Raw genomic sequence first — 13,725 nt, forward strand, 5'->3', positions numbered from 1 at the left:
AAATCCATAATCCTAGAAGACATTTGAAGACTGTATCACAATGTTCACATTGTTGTTCTTTTGGAGACAAATCTCATAATACATTTAGGTAGTGCCTTCTCTTGCAGATGAGATCATTTAGTTATTATTTAGTAATGTATTTTGAACTTTCCATTGTATATATTTAGCTAATTTTCCATCTCTGCAGGGATGATGATGACATCAATGACGTAGCCTCCATGGCCGGGGTGAACCTGAACGAGGAGAGCGCAAGAATACTCGCCACCAACTCTGAACTAGTGGGAACACAGATCCGCTCATGTAAAGACGAGGCCTTTCTCCACCCGGGACTGCTCCATCGACGAATATTGGAAACAGGTAACATAAGTGTGCCTTGCCCGTCTTACAGTGTAGCGATGTTGCAGCTCATGGACATTTAGCCAGTAAATGGTCTTAGCTGACTTTCAGAAATCAAATGGCTATTTTAGCAGTCAAAGAAAAATCTTTATTTTTTATTTTATATCAGTGTAGCCCCTTCTTTCCAACCCAAAGCTGAAAATCCAGGCTGTAGTAGTGATGAAATCACTATCTGTTGTCTTTTGTGTTAGGAACATGTTGTTTCTGTATTTATAGTGTCATCACTAAAAAGACAGTTTTGATTTGTTCTCATACAGTGCATTCAGGCTGAGCCGTTTCTTCTTTGGCCTTGGTTTAAATTTGATACACTTAACAATTCTTTCACCTCCTTTAATGAATTCTTCAGTGGCTGTCTGAACTCACTGGACCCCAGGCACACACATAAATACTTTATGGGTTTGTCTTTTGAAGGCTGGCTGTCAGATTGTCCTCTGGACTAAAGGAACAGGGTTTAGAGGAATGAGACTTGGCAGCGAGATTTTGATTCTTTCTCTATTTTTACTAGGTCTTGACACTCTGATAGCACACAGGATTGCGTGTGCTAATCGATACAGGCAGAGAAGTCTTGGTTTGTTTGCAGCAACACATGAGAGTGATAGTGTCTTCATTACCTCTTTTTGCTACGAGCAGTCAATTTTATTGCTTGAAATATACTTTAGGCTGCACAGTGAAACCCGTGAAAACGTATAATGAGCGTTATTACTCAAAATAAAATTGTGCTCCTGTGAATCAGATCAAAAAACACACAGCATAATTTCACGTGACGGGGAGTCTAGCGCCCTCATCTTGTTTTATCTCAATTAAAGTATCTTTAGTGTAGCACAGAGGCCTGCAGGTCATGTTTCGTTACGTGGACTCCTGGCATGGTTGTTATCCCGTCACCTTGGGGCAGAGGGGTTGTTTAAAAATATAAATCTTTCCTCAGGGGGGGTAACACAGCATGATACAGGGCAGGAGGCTAGGGCGCCCCCTGCTGGGGAAGTGGCAGTTATGCAGCTTTGTTGTGTCAGTGATTGGCCTCTCCACGCTCTTAGCTGACAGCAGTCCAAGGGAGGCTCCCCCGGCCTGCCAGCTCCACTCAATCAGAAAGCCTCGGCTGCTCCTCTGTACTGTACTAACACCAAGTTCGACTCTTCTCTGCTTTCTCATTTACATCCCGCTAAAACTTCACTGTGACCTTTCCCACCCTCTGGTTGCTCCCACAAAAAGATGGTTTCCAGCATCTGTAGTTTCTTTGTTACTTCTGTATTTTCAAATCAGAGGAGACATCCTGATTTCCCATTCTTTTCCCTATCTTCTTTCCTGAATACTGATTCCAGGAGAGGATGTAGGCTGCCTCTTTCTATCCACTTCTTTATTCTCCTCTTTATGTCTCCTCTCTTATTTATCCCTTCCAAACAAACACTTGTGCCGCCCTCCTATCCCAAACCTCTCTCTCCCTCTCCTCATAACTCTTCAGGCTGGTCCTTGAGCTGGGGAGTTGAGGAGAGGTGGGGGTGGGGGTGCGGTTTCATTTGTGAAGCTGCAAAACAGCACTACCCCCCCGATCTCAGGAACCAGAACACAGGCACAGCTGGTGCTCTCTAGAAAAGATCCTCAAAGTAATGATAGTCCACTGATACCTTAAAGGTCTGCACACACACACACGGGCAGACACACACACACACAGACACATACAGACACATACAGTACATGCACATGGACTTATTACATCAGTTTACAGATGTGGACAGACACAAGAAGACTGTCACACAGGTTCTTAAATCTACTGAAAATGTCTTAAAATAGCAAAATAAAAAGACCAGAAAATACATTAAAATAAGCATCCATGCATTGATTTATTATTCTAAGTATATCTTGATTGCAAAATTTAGAATACTGGCATCGACACACAAAGTGGTTTGCTCTGATTGGATGCTGTGTGTTCTCGGGCATAATTTCCTGCAACTTGAACTTGATTCACTTTCAAAACAAAGGAAGTGCCTCATGCCGCGCTCACATCATGTCAGTTTTACCATGAAACTAGCCTGACCTGCAACAGGGGGAAAACACTGGTCAACACAAACATGTCAGCCCTCCAATTGTAAGACATGAGCTCCAGTATCTCTCTCCTGCCGTCTGAAATAGTGGAATGTGTTTAACTTTTAAAGAATATATCCGCTCTCTGGGTTTCTAATCTGTGCACCGTGGCATTATGTACCAATATTATAATAACCAGTACAGCTATTAAACTACAGTATCTTAACTAGTCCAGCTTGTTGCTTCATTAAATAGCACTTCACGACCACTGCACGGACTGATCATCAAACAAATGTTAGCTGCTGCTTGAGCTTTCTTAAGAATAAATCACTATTGGAACATACACCGTCAATAATCAAATGTCCACTTCCTGCCCTTATTTCACCATCCTGTGACATTTTTATGCTACCTCCATGATTAGATTACAGTGATATCAGGGCAATATGTTTCTGCTTTACTCAGCACAATAGGACTTATATCTAAGGTACAACTAGGTAAGAAGCTAAGAAGCATATTATCTTTAGGATAATTTCTGACAGCAATCAATAAATCAAATACTCTGACGTAAAAACTAAAAAGGTATCTGTAACACTTGCAGGCCTGTAGTAAGCATAGCCAGACTGGCCTTCCTGTCTGTCATTCATTTATCTTATTATTGCCCTTCCTGCACTTTCTTTTGTTTTTTTCCCCCTGCATTTCCTCCTGTTTTTGTTTTAATGTGTCTTGAATGCAGTTCCTGTTCGTAAGTCAAGATAAATCAATTTATCCGTAATCTTTAAAATACTCAAATTAAAACAGTTAATGTAGAAATCTAAAAAAAAGTCCATGGATATTATTAAAGTGTCATGAAACACTGCCACTACATTGGCAAATGGTTGTTGCTCCCTATTTTTTAAAAAGGGGGGACTGGAGGAGGAATCTCTGCTATTTGAGGATGGAGTAGTCTGTGTGGTTTTATTGGACTTTGTGTCCTGAAAAGATTTCAGCTGGGCCCACTCACAAAAAAAAAGTCTGTTCCAGCTGCATCAAGGGCAGTTCAGGTATCTCAGGGTCTTGTGTTATTGCGTGTTTGTCGGCAGAGAAAAGAAAGAATTAATCAGTTGCAGGTATTATAGTTCAGCATAGTTGGGTCATTCAGGACTTTTCCATGTTCACTGCCAGCTATTTTTCACTGGGACCCTTGTTGCTATGGATACCTTTCAGCTCTATACTAAATAGATATTCAAGTTACCGAATCTCAATGCAGATTGTGTCTCTCCATTGGGTTTTTTTTATATTGCCTCTTGTGTTAAAAGTGATGAGCAGCATATAGTATATTTATAGTGTTGGAGGGGACACAAGTGCTGAGGTGCTATATAAAAAATTCTAGTTAGGTATATTTCGCAGGTTAACTAGTGATCGAACACCTTTAAACACAGTTTGAGATCATTGACGGCACAGTCCAGGCTGCTTTATCTAGATCTGGATTGTGTTTACATAACCATCTGTTTGAATCTTATACCCCTTTACTCTCTGCCTCTTTGTAGCCGCAAGCGTGCATTGCCCAAAACGTATGGCCATGTGGAATGTGCCCGCCAATTGCGCCTGTAAAAACTGCAGTGGATCCATACACAGATAGCAGATGGCCGTGCGGTATACATTCTGCACATGCATCCAAAAAATGTCAGGGTGATTCCTTTACAGAGGAGGTATAAAGATGTACATAGTGACAGATCCCAAACTTTCTAAGAGTCTACAGCAGTGCTTTGAGCTAAATGCTAACATCAGCATGCTAACATGCTCATCAAATCAAATCAGTTTTATTTGTATAGCCCAAAGTCACAAAGTACATTTGCCTCGGAGGGCTTTACAATCTGTACAGGCAGTGACACCCTCTGTTCTTAGACCCTCGGTGGTGGAAGAAACCTCAGGAAGAGCCACAGAGGAGGGATCCCTCGGACGGACAGACGCGCAATGGATGTCACGTGTACAGAACAAATCAACACAAACATATTGTACAATTACAATGACTGACAAAATGACAATGAGTGATAAAATGACCACAGTAGCAGATATGGTAGCAATAATGACAGTAATAATATGTGTAGTGGACGTTGTGCAGGATCATAGCAGCAGCCACGATCCACGAGAACCTGCTGGACGACAGAGCACAGAAACTCATAACTCATAACTCACAATGACAATGCTAATGTCTAGCAGGTATAATGTTCACCATTTTGTTGGTGTGTGCTTGCACTAATTAAGTCTAATCACAAAGGACAGGTTGATAAATGTAACTATCTTTGCAGATATTTGGCCATAAACCAAAGTGTACCTGATGGTAGCAGTAACTTTAAAGACAAGGACTGACCAGAGTGATTACAATTGATCATTTCTGTTTCTCACTTTGTGCTTCACACTTCATATAACAGAAAAAAGAAGAAAGAAATGAGGTTGATATTGCGTTGATGTCGTTATTGTGAATTCTTTTGGCTGCGATAATCATGACGTGAAAATCTGATATCGTGACAGTCCTAGTCTGAAACAAATCTCATGGCAGTCTTTGAGATATTTCACTCAGAACCACAAATGTGAACCTCACGATGGCACTAGACACTTCCTGACATACCATCCAATAGTTGCTGAGAGAGTTAACTATGGACCAAAGTGGTGGACAGACCGACTGACGTTGCCTTCCCTGGAGGCTGTTTTTCTGTCTTTCATGTAGAAATTGAGCAAAATATTAAAGCTGCCCAGTTCATTAGTTTTTTTCTGGCTGTGTTTCAAGCCCCTTTTTCCTAGGTGAATAATAGTGTTTTATATGAGTACAAGCTGAAGAGCTGAATTTGTTTTTGCTCACAGAAGTGGAGAAAAATGTGTCTCTGGCTCTTAAGTCTCTTAAACTTTATCTGAAATATTAATGTCCCTGAAAGATCTTATTTTTTGGAAGCAGAAGCCTATTAGTGTTTTTCTTTGACCTTGTGACATTGCCACATGTATTGCCACTGTAATTATAAGGCTAACAGGACTGCCTCCATCCATTTCAAAGCTTGAGCGGGTGAGGAGTATATGTATTGTTCAGCTGATTTAAATAATTGGTGTGGTTTACTTAAAAGGGTGCCAGAGAGAAAATTATGGTAATGGAATAATTTAAAAGGAAGTTGGAAACAGATAGTAACCCTACAAAAGTCTGTCCTCCTCTCTTTTGTTATGACTTCAGATGAGTTTTGCTCCAAGGAAACTAAATTATCCTTCCCCCACGAAAAAGAGATGGTCAATGTCGTCTACACACTTGAAAGAGCTTAGCTAGTAAAGCCACTCTGGAATTTGCACTAAGACTGTGAAACAAATTAACTTTTCTGTGTGATGATTCCTTTTTCTGGGAGTTAATTGCGCGTACTAATCCAGACAGTGTGAATGTGTGTGTGAGTACAGTAGGTGTGTATGAGTGGAGGTACTGAATGAAAGTGTTGTCCTCTACTGGTGTGATTTAATGAGTTGTCTGGCTGTGTGTGTGTTTGTTTACAGTGAAACAATTAGCTTCTACATGCTTAGCTGTTGTTTTTCCCAAAATGGCGAGTCGTGGAAGCAGAAAAAGTGACGATAAAACAGAGACTCACAACCTGTTTATCTTTGTAATAAATACAACATGCGGACAAAGGTTATATTATAAAAAGTCCCAGATGTTAAAGTGGAGAATCAGCATTTTAACTGGGACAGTCGGTGAGGTCAATGAGAAATCTGGTTTTAATTATAGAAAGCAAAAATACTAACTACCTGTTGTGTGAGAAAGACGTGTTGCAGTCTTGTTAATGATGACACTGATCACAGTGTTTTACCTTGTTCTAACTGTGTGTGTGTGTGTTTTTCTTTCGCAGCTAAAAAGTTTGGAGTCACAGAGGTTCCTATGGAGGCAGTGACGTTCATCTCACACGCCACACAGTCACGGCTCCGTACTGTGGTAGAAAAAGTTTCGACTATCGCACAGCACCGACTGGACTCCTGTAAGGTAGGGAGAACATAAACACACATACACACCCATAAAAACCACAAAGTAGAGATATCCAGAGTTGGGCTGTCACATAATCTGATTTTCACTATCAAATTATTGTGGCCAAAAGAATTTAACAATAAATAACTAATTATTGCAATATAGAAAATTTGAAAATCCCAACCTTGTGTGTTTTGTCTCTTTTTTGGCAAATGAATGACGTGTAACACTGGCAACCAGTAATTTGCAGTATCAGTATATTGCAACACCCCTTAGTCCAGAGCTAGTAACATCATTGTAGGTGTCATTCAAGGCATTTTATTAAGCGTAATCCATTTCCAGTCAGTTTTTTTTATTATATATTTGAAAACTTCAAAATTCTTAGCTTAGAAACGCAATAGACCGTGCTAAAGTGGCAGTTGAGACTACGCAAATGAACAACATGCGATCAGACTGGATTTTACCTGCAGAAAGGAACTTGTTCGCTGAAGCAGCTGGGCAGGATGAAGTAGAAAATGTACTTGAATGAACTATTTTAGGAAGTAGCATCAATTAATTAATTTTAGAAAGCAACACCGCCATTAGTTAAAACACTTTTGATTTATGACTTTCAAACGCTGTGAACTATCCCTGAGAAAGCCAGCATGCTTATCTTAAACTGTTGATGCATTGCCACAATATAAATGGGTGGCATGTGGCATGTATCCGAGAAGCCCTTCACATAAATTGGCAGACAGTTATTTAGGGAAATATTCAGTATATATTGGATCAAAACTCGGGGGGGATATTAAATTGCTGGAGTTGGAAAAGTAACTTCATCAAGACATTCAAGTACACATACACACTCGAACGTGGGCAGGCTTGTATACTTCCACATTCCCAGGCAGACACACAGTGGCATGCACACAAATGTGCTTTTATCTGTAAAATGCAAGTGTACCGCTAACACAAACATATGAAACTTAATGTGAGAAATCATTTTTTACCCTTAAGTTGATAAACAGGAGAGCTCAGACTTTTCAGTCAGTCAGCCAGAACTTGAGGTATGAAAGGACTTCTAAGTGTTTGTCTGCGCACACCTGCATACTTTTCTCGTTATTGGGGACTTCATCTCTCGTTGCTCTTGAATGTTACTATATAACCACATTTAATTGGTGTACATTAAAGCACAAATCCATCTCGACTACAAGCCTAAATCTTGGCGTTGTTGGGAGAATTGAGAGAAAACTTTGAAAATGTGTTTTTTTTTCCTCTCCTGACACCAACAAGAGAGGAAGAGGAGGAGGGAGGAAGAGCACCGCTACAACTGTCCCCATCTTGTTTTGTGCTCCTTCTTCTTCTATTCGTTCCTTCTTTTCCTTTTTTGTGGTTTTGTAAATGAGGTGTGTGTGAGAGAGACATGAAGCTCTGTGAAGCCACTCTGTTGACATCAGCGAAAAAAAAAAAAAAGAGAGAGAAAAAAGACCAAAAGACAAAGCGGCCTTAAAGAGCAACCGGGCTTCGGCAGCGGCGGCAAGAGCTACGGCAAGAGTGCAGGCTCAGCGCTGCAACAAAGAAGTGGGAGGCTGGATGAGAGAGAGAGAGAGAGAGAGAGAGAAGGGGTGGAGGGGTGCTGGCGATGAGCCTCCTCTGATGTGTCTTTGTGCTCTGTGCCACCCAGCTTCTCTCATCCACTCATGGAAACACACACACACACACAGACCTGCCACACATAGACACACACACACAGATGCAAAGACAGCGATATAGAAATCAAGTGCAAGCGGAGAGCAGAGCTGCATACAAGGCACACACACACATACACACACATATACACAAACATGTGAAATAAGCAATTATCCTATTAACTTTTGATGACCTGAAAAGTTGTTTTTACACTTTTCTTTCCATTTCCCATGTGGGAGGTGAAGCACCATGTGCAAAGAGAAGCGCTTGTCTGTAAATAGAAAAAGTTAAAGAGTCTGTTCGAGTCTGTTGTTGAGATCAGAGGTTTTTGTTCCACATGAGCTCGTTTTGTTAAAAAAAAAAAAAAGTTTGTTTAACCAAATGTGCAGTTAATGATGAAGGCATTGTTTTTAATGCTTTTCAGTGGGACATGCCTGACTTATTTATTGTAATCTTTGATGGTAATCATAGAATTTAACGGTGATGGCAGTTCATTATGCTTTTTTGTGTGCATTGGCAAGGACGGAGTAAACTCAGAGAGCACTTCCCCCACAAATACACTCAATGCATACAATAAATAACACCTGGACAACTTGTTTTATTATTTTGGTATCAGAAAAAGGTTCAAAGTATTTAATATGGTGAGAAGTCTTAAAGAGTCTGGGAAAATCATAAAACTCATACATTAAATGCACAATTTCACTTTAATAAGGACAGACCCATGCATGCATCACGAACACCTTGTAAAACTTTTTCTTTTTTCTTTTCCCTTACCTGTCCGACTGTCTCGCTTCTCTGTTTCATGTTGTGCCTCCTCTTAGATCAGCAGCTGCTTTTTTTTTTTTTTTTTGGCATGTCAGTGTGTCCAGAAAGTGACACGGTTATTTCTATTCACTGTGTAAATGAGTTTTTGATTAATCTATGGAATGTGCTCTCTTTAGGATTTGCTGCTTTTGTCTAAATAAATAAAAACTAAATAATTAACTGAACAAAAAAAATGAAAGGATTAATTGATAATTAAAATAATCATTAAGATTTACTTTAAAGCAAAACACCTATATTTTCTGATTAACTGATTATATATCTGCTGTTTAGCACTGATTGTTCATTTACTAATGTTGCGTGACTACGTGACAATAATTAGTAAATCCAAAAGTGGACTCGGCCACATAAATTGCGAGGTGACTGGTGGAGAGTACATGATTCATGTTGCCAAACTTGGTGTTTCTTTCAGTTTCATCAATGTCAGACAAATATTCTGCTCTATCTACTCTCTGCTATGGGTGAAATAGATGTTTTTGTAATTTATTTTCAGTAGATGATGTTTTTTTTGTTTGTTTTTTGGCTGAGATGATTTACTTTACTTCACTGTATAGATGGATTTAAAGTTCTAAAATTTGTGTCCAGAGTCTCGTCAGCAGCAGCTCAATGCCTCTTGTAGCTTTGTCAACTGTTGCCGTCGCAGTGATTTTCTCTCCTGCTATCTCCGTGTCAGGATGATGAGTGCTACGAGCAGTCTGCAGACGTTCGCTCTCAGCTTCGCTTCTTCGAGCAGCTGGAGAGAATCGAGAAGCAGAGGAAGGACGAGCAGGAGAGAGAGATCCTGTTGAAAGCCGCTAAAGTAAGTTATTGTCACCTCACCTACTGTGTGCGTGTGTGTGTTGTTGTATCCTCATGCAACAGTGTGTTTTTGTGTACTACTGTGTGTATGTGTGTGCATGTTGCTCCTGCGCGGGTCCTGACAGATGAATTAGAGTGTGACACCAGTGGATGAAGTGACCTCCCTGTGTCCTCCCAGGCTCCTGGCCCCAGGGCTCCTCTGTCCTGGCTCTTCCTCCCCGGACACAGCGAGGAGGGGGGAATTCGTACACTACTCAACCCCCATGCACAATGCAGCAAACACACACATTCACCCCTCATGTACATACAGCAAATCATCCCTCTATCATAAGGCTTGACAGCAAAAAGAGTTACAATTTTAGAGAGTGATTGCTCTATCAATTTATCTATCGACATATTGTGTACATCTTTTTACATTGTTCTGCACATCTAATGTCAAGTTCAGGGATAATCCCCCTGCGAAAAAAACTGTTTTTTGTTTGAAATAAACTGAATTAGTAATCATAAACAATCATAGTAATCATAAACCATTGTTTTGTTTAAATTTTATGAGCAGAAATTCTGAGGAATAAGCATCATAATCCTTGATGTAGTACTGCTTGATGTGGAGATGGTCAAACATCACAAATACTCTACAGCAATAACCGTTTAGTAGCAAAAATGTTGCAAATACATATGTTACAGATTACAGATATGATTTCCTTTTCCAAAACAAATATCTAAGTTTTCACAAAGTCTTAAATAATGATAAAGGTACATTCATGGACCTATAATTACTAAATTTTTAGTAAGGGGATTGCCTCATTTAAACAGCTACCAGCTGCTGACAGCTACATTACTGCCAAGGCAGAGAATCATTTAAACCATCTGGAACAGAGCAGCCTTCATATCCAATATTAATCGACAAACCTTTAAAAAAAATAGCAGTGGTGATTGTATCAGGATTCAGTTAAGAGTTAAAAAGTTTGAGCAGGTGAAAAAGTTGTGACATGTAACTCATAAAGTTTCCGTTGCACAGTGCAAATAGGATTTAACAACACACCCTACAACAAACTCAGATATTGGTCAGCACTAATGGAAAGTTATATGGTGTAATAACTCTGGTGTAGTATAGTCATTTTGGAAGAAGTTCAGTAGATAGATCACAGTTGCACAAAGCTCCTGACACAATATAGCATATAAAACAGGAATACCTGCACTAACTTCACAAGAAAAGTATAAAAAATACGTATCTCCAGAGGGTCTTCTTACCTGTCTGCTATTCTGCTCTCAGCCCTGTGCATGTACAGACATTTGTTTATCAGTTAAAAAAAAGGTCTTCAAATTTGGAAAGATCACCACTGAACAAAAAAAAGAGAGAGAGAATCTTCCACAAATGAAAATGCCTCGCGGTGCCCCATTAACAGAAAGCTAGGTTAATTTAATTAATTTTGAATGGTGCCAATGTTCCTCAGTAAAGATTCTCATTGCAGCACACCTCACCGTCTTAATTGCATTATTATGCTCCAGCCCTGCCATGCAGGATATTAGAAAATCCTCTAGTTGATGAACACCGGCCACCAAACCTCATGACCTGTCTGTTTTTTTCTCAGAGGAGCGACCAGATAGCCTTACTCCTGGTTGTGAAAAAAGACATTACCTCAGCAGGAAGAAGACACTCTGAAGTGTGTTGTTAAAAAAATGAATAGTGAGGCTTTTATATCCTCTGTCATTGCCCAGTTCTACATGGTTGAACAGTGCAATTTTTTTTTTTACTGTGAACAGCTCTCCTCATTAACGGGATTAGTGAACTTTTGCAATTTGCAAGTTTTTTGTTGAAAGGGGCTACCTCAGGGCTATTTGGATTGCATGAGTATTGTGGAGTAGTTTGATTTCACCTCAGAGCCATGTCTACGGCTTTTTGGCCTATGTTGCCCTGGCATTTCAGTTCAAGGAGAAATTTGGCAAGCAAATCTTTGCCTAACCACATAACCTTGGATTTAGCATTGTTCCATTTTTTCTTTTCTTTTCTTTTCTTTTCTTTTCTTTTCTTTTCTTTTCTGTCTTTTTCTGTTTGTTTTTAGTTAAGTTTCTTTTTCATACACCTAAGGATAACTGTCCAAACCCTGAATGTCATGTTTTGGCATTTGTTTTTAAAAAAGGCAAAAGAAACCAAACATTTTTAATTTCACTCTCAATTTTAGACCAACGTTCAACCATCAGCGAATATATCATAAACCTCAAAAAGTTTTGCAGCCAGATGACATTTTGCATTAGTCGCTCAGCTCAGTTTTTCTCAATATGCAGATTTTGCATTAGTCGCTCAGCTCAGTTTTTCTCAATATGCAGCATGTTGAAAGATAAATGTGATAAATAAGCGATTAAAGCAAGAGGAGTGACAGCAATAAAAGTTTCACCAACTGGACTTAATATTTGGTAGAATATATTAACATAATATTCAATACCAAGTTAACTTCACTCTAGCCACATACAACCCACAGCTAAATGAAGTACAGCCCTCTGAGGTTTATGAAGTAAAAGTAGACAAAACTAGACAAGGTGAAAAAAAATTACAACATGCCATCACAAAATAACTCCTGGAATATGATCAACGTCACAGATTGGTGATATATTGTAGAAGACTGTGAGGGAGTATAGAGTTTTTCCTTTATTATTTAAGTACAGTACACTCCAGTCTGCCAAAGCTAACAAAGCTTGTCAGCGTCTAGTACCTGGTCCTCTCCTCCCCTCTGTTCTCTCCTGTAAGTGGGAAAATCAGGGCAACTGACAGAGGAGATATAAAGCACGCCAGTGGCACCGCTGCCCTTTGTAAACAGTCCATCTGTACCAACCCCTCCCACTCCTCCACACCTCTGCCACCCACCCACCCACCTCCCTCCCTCCCTCCCTCCCTCCCTCCCTCCTCCCTGCCTGCCGCCTGCCTGCCTGCTGCCTTCCTTCTCAAGCGCCCGCTAATTTGACCTCTTGAATAAGAAACCTACTAAAATAATCCCCTCCACCCCCGTCTTCTCTCCTCCTTCGTTCACAACAAGCATCCCCCCCCTCCTCCTCCTCTATGCTGTCCATTTAAAATATGACTCAAGTCTTGAGGGATGCTCCGGCTGACCAGAGGGCAAACACATTAGTCTTAGTTGAGATACCGACCAGTACGTGAACCGCCTGATATATTTAAAGCCAATTAGCAGGAAGGCTAGGAGGAGTAGCTCTCCATCCATAAGGCAGAGAAGATGAGGAGGGAAGGGGAGAAACGGGGGTAGAGGGCCGATGCTGGCGTGGGGCGTCCAGCGCTCTGATTGATTTGATATTGGAAGAAGAAATTAAATATAAAACCAAACAAGAATATTAATACTAATACTGTACTATTTAATATTGAAGGGCCATTTTATTGTTTTATCAATGACTTTCTTCTAGACCTGCAAGATCTGACTTAGAGAAAAAATAGAAAATAAAGGTATTAAACGGCATATAGCTCTTAAATATTTGCATTTAAAAAAACAATAAAAAACTGGGTTGTTTTTTTTTATCGACCTGACCTAATTTTAGTTAATCTGGCAAAAATAAAAGGACACACATTATATCCAGATCCACAACATAACAAGACTCAGTGTATGTGTAGTACCATAATCTGCCCGTATTGCCTGCAGTGGTCAGCCGTACATGTACATTTGGCTGTGTAGTGAAGGATTCCCAGGGACAAGTACATTCACCCAGATCTTGGCTGCTGATTAAAATAGAAGTGCTGTGTTGTTACGCCAGGGACACACACACAGACACACACACACACACATACAGCAACGGATAGCCACACTGGCTCACTGTGACACACACACACACAGCCACTGCCACTGATACTCACCAACATCCTTTGCCCTGTGTGTGTGTGTGTGTGTGTGTGTGTGTGTGTGTGTGTGTGTGTGTGCTGGCTCGTGCAGAATTTTTAATAACCTCTTTTGATTAGAATCCCCCTCCAGCGGCTTATTTAGGGCTGGATTTGGAGCGGGTTTAAAGGCCACCACCCCCCGGGGGGCGCTCCATTGCACTTCTCTGAATTCAAA

At 40.3% G+C, this 13,725-nt stretch overlaps 1 protein-coding gene across 4 annotated transcripts in view; it reads left to right on the forward strand.

Annotated features, from left to right (window-relative positions):
- The window catches only part of LOC104920772 (transcription initiation factor TFIID subunit 4), an 80,025-nt gene that overhangs the window by 27,370 nt on the left and 38,930 nt on the right, over positions 1–13,725 (forward strand). For all 4 annotated transcript variants that reach the window (XR_003462757.1, XM_019274298.2, XM_027281524.1 and 1 more), the window contains 3 exons: positions 188–357; positions 6,273–6,403; positions 9,546–9,671. Coding sequence is in view for 3 of the 4 variants with exons in the window: in XM_019274298.2 (XP_019129843.2) it covers positions 188–357; positions 6,273–6,403; positions 9,546–9,671 (427 nt within the window). In the remaining variant the exon portion in view is untranslated. The remainder of the gene's footprint in view (positions 1–187; positions 358–6,272; positions 6,404–9,545; positions 9,672–13,725) is intronic.

Source organism: Larimichthys crocea, chromosome VIII (assembly GCF_000972845.2).
Source record: "Larimichthys crocea isolate SSNF chromosome VIII, L_crocea_2.0, whole genome shotgun sequence".
Taxonomy (NCBI): domain Eukaryota; kingdom Metazoa; phylum Chordata; class Actinopteri; family Sciaenidae; genus Larimichthys; species Larimichthys crocea.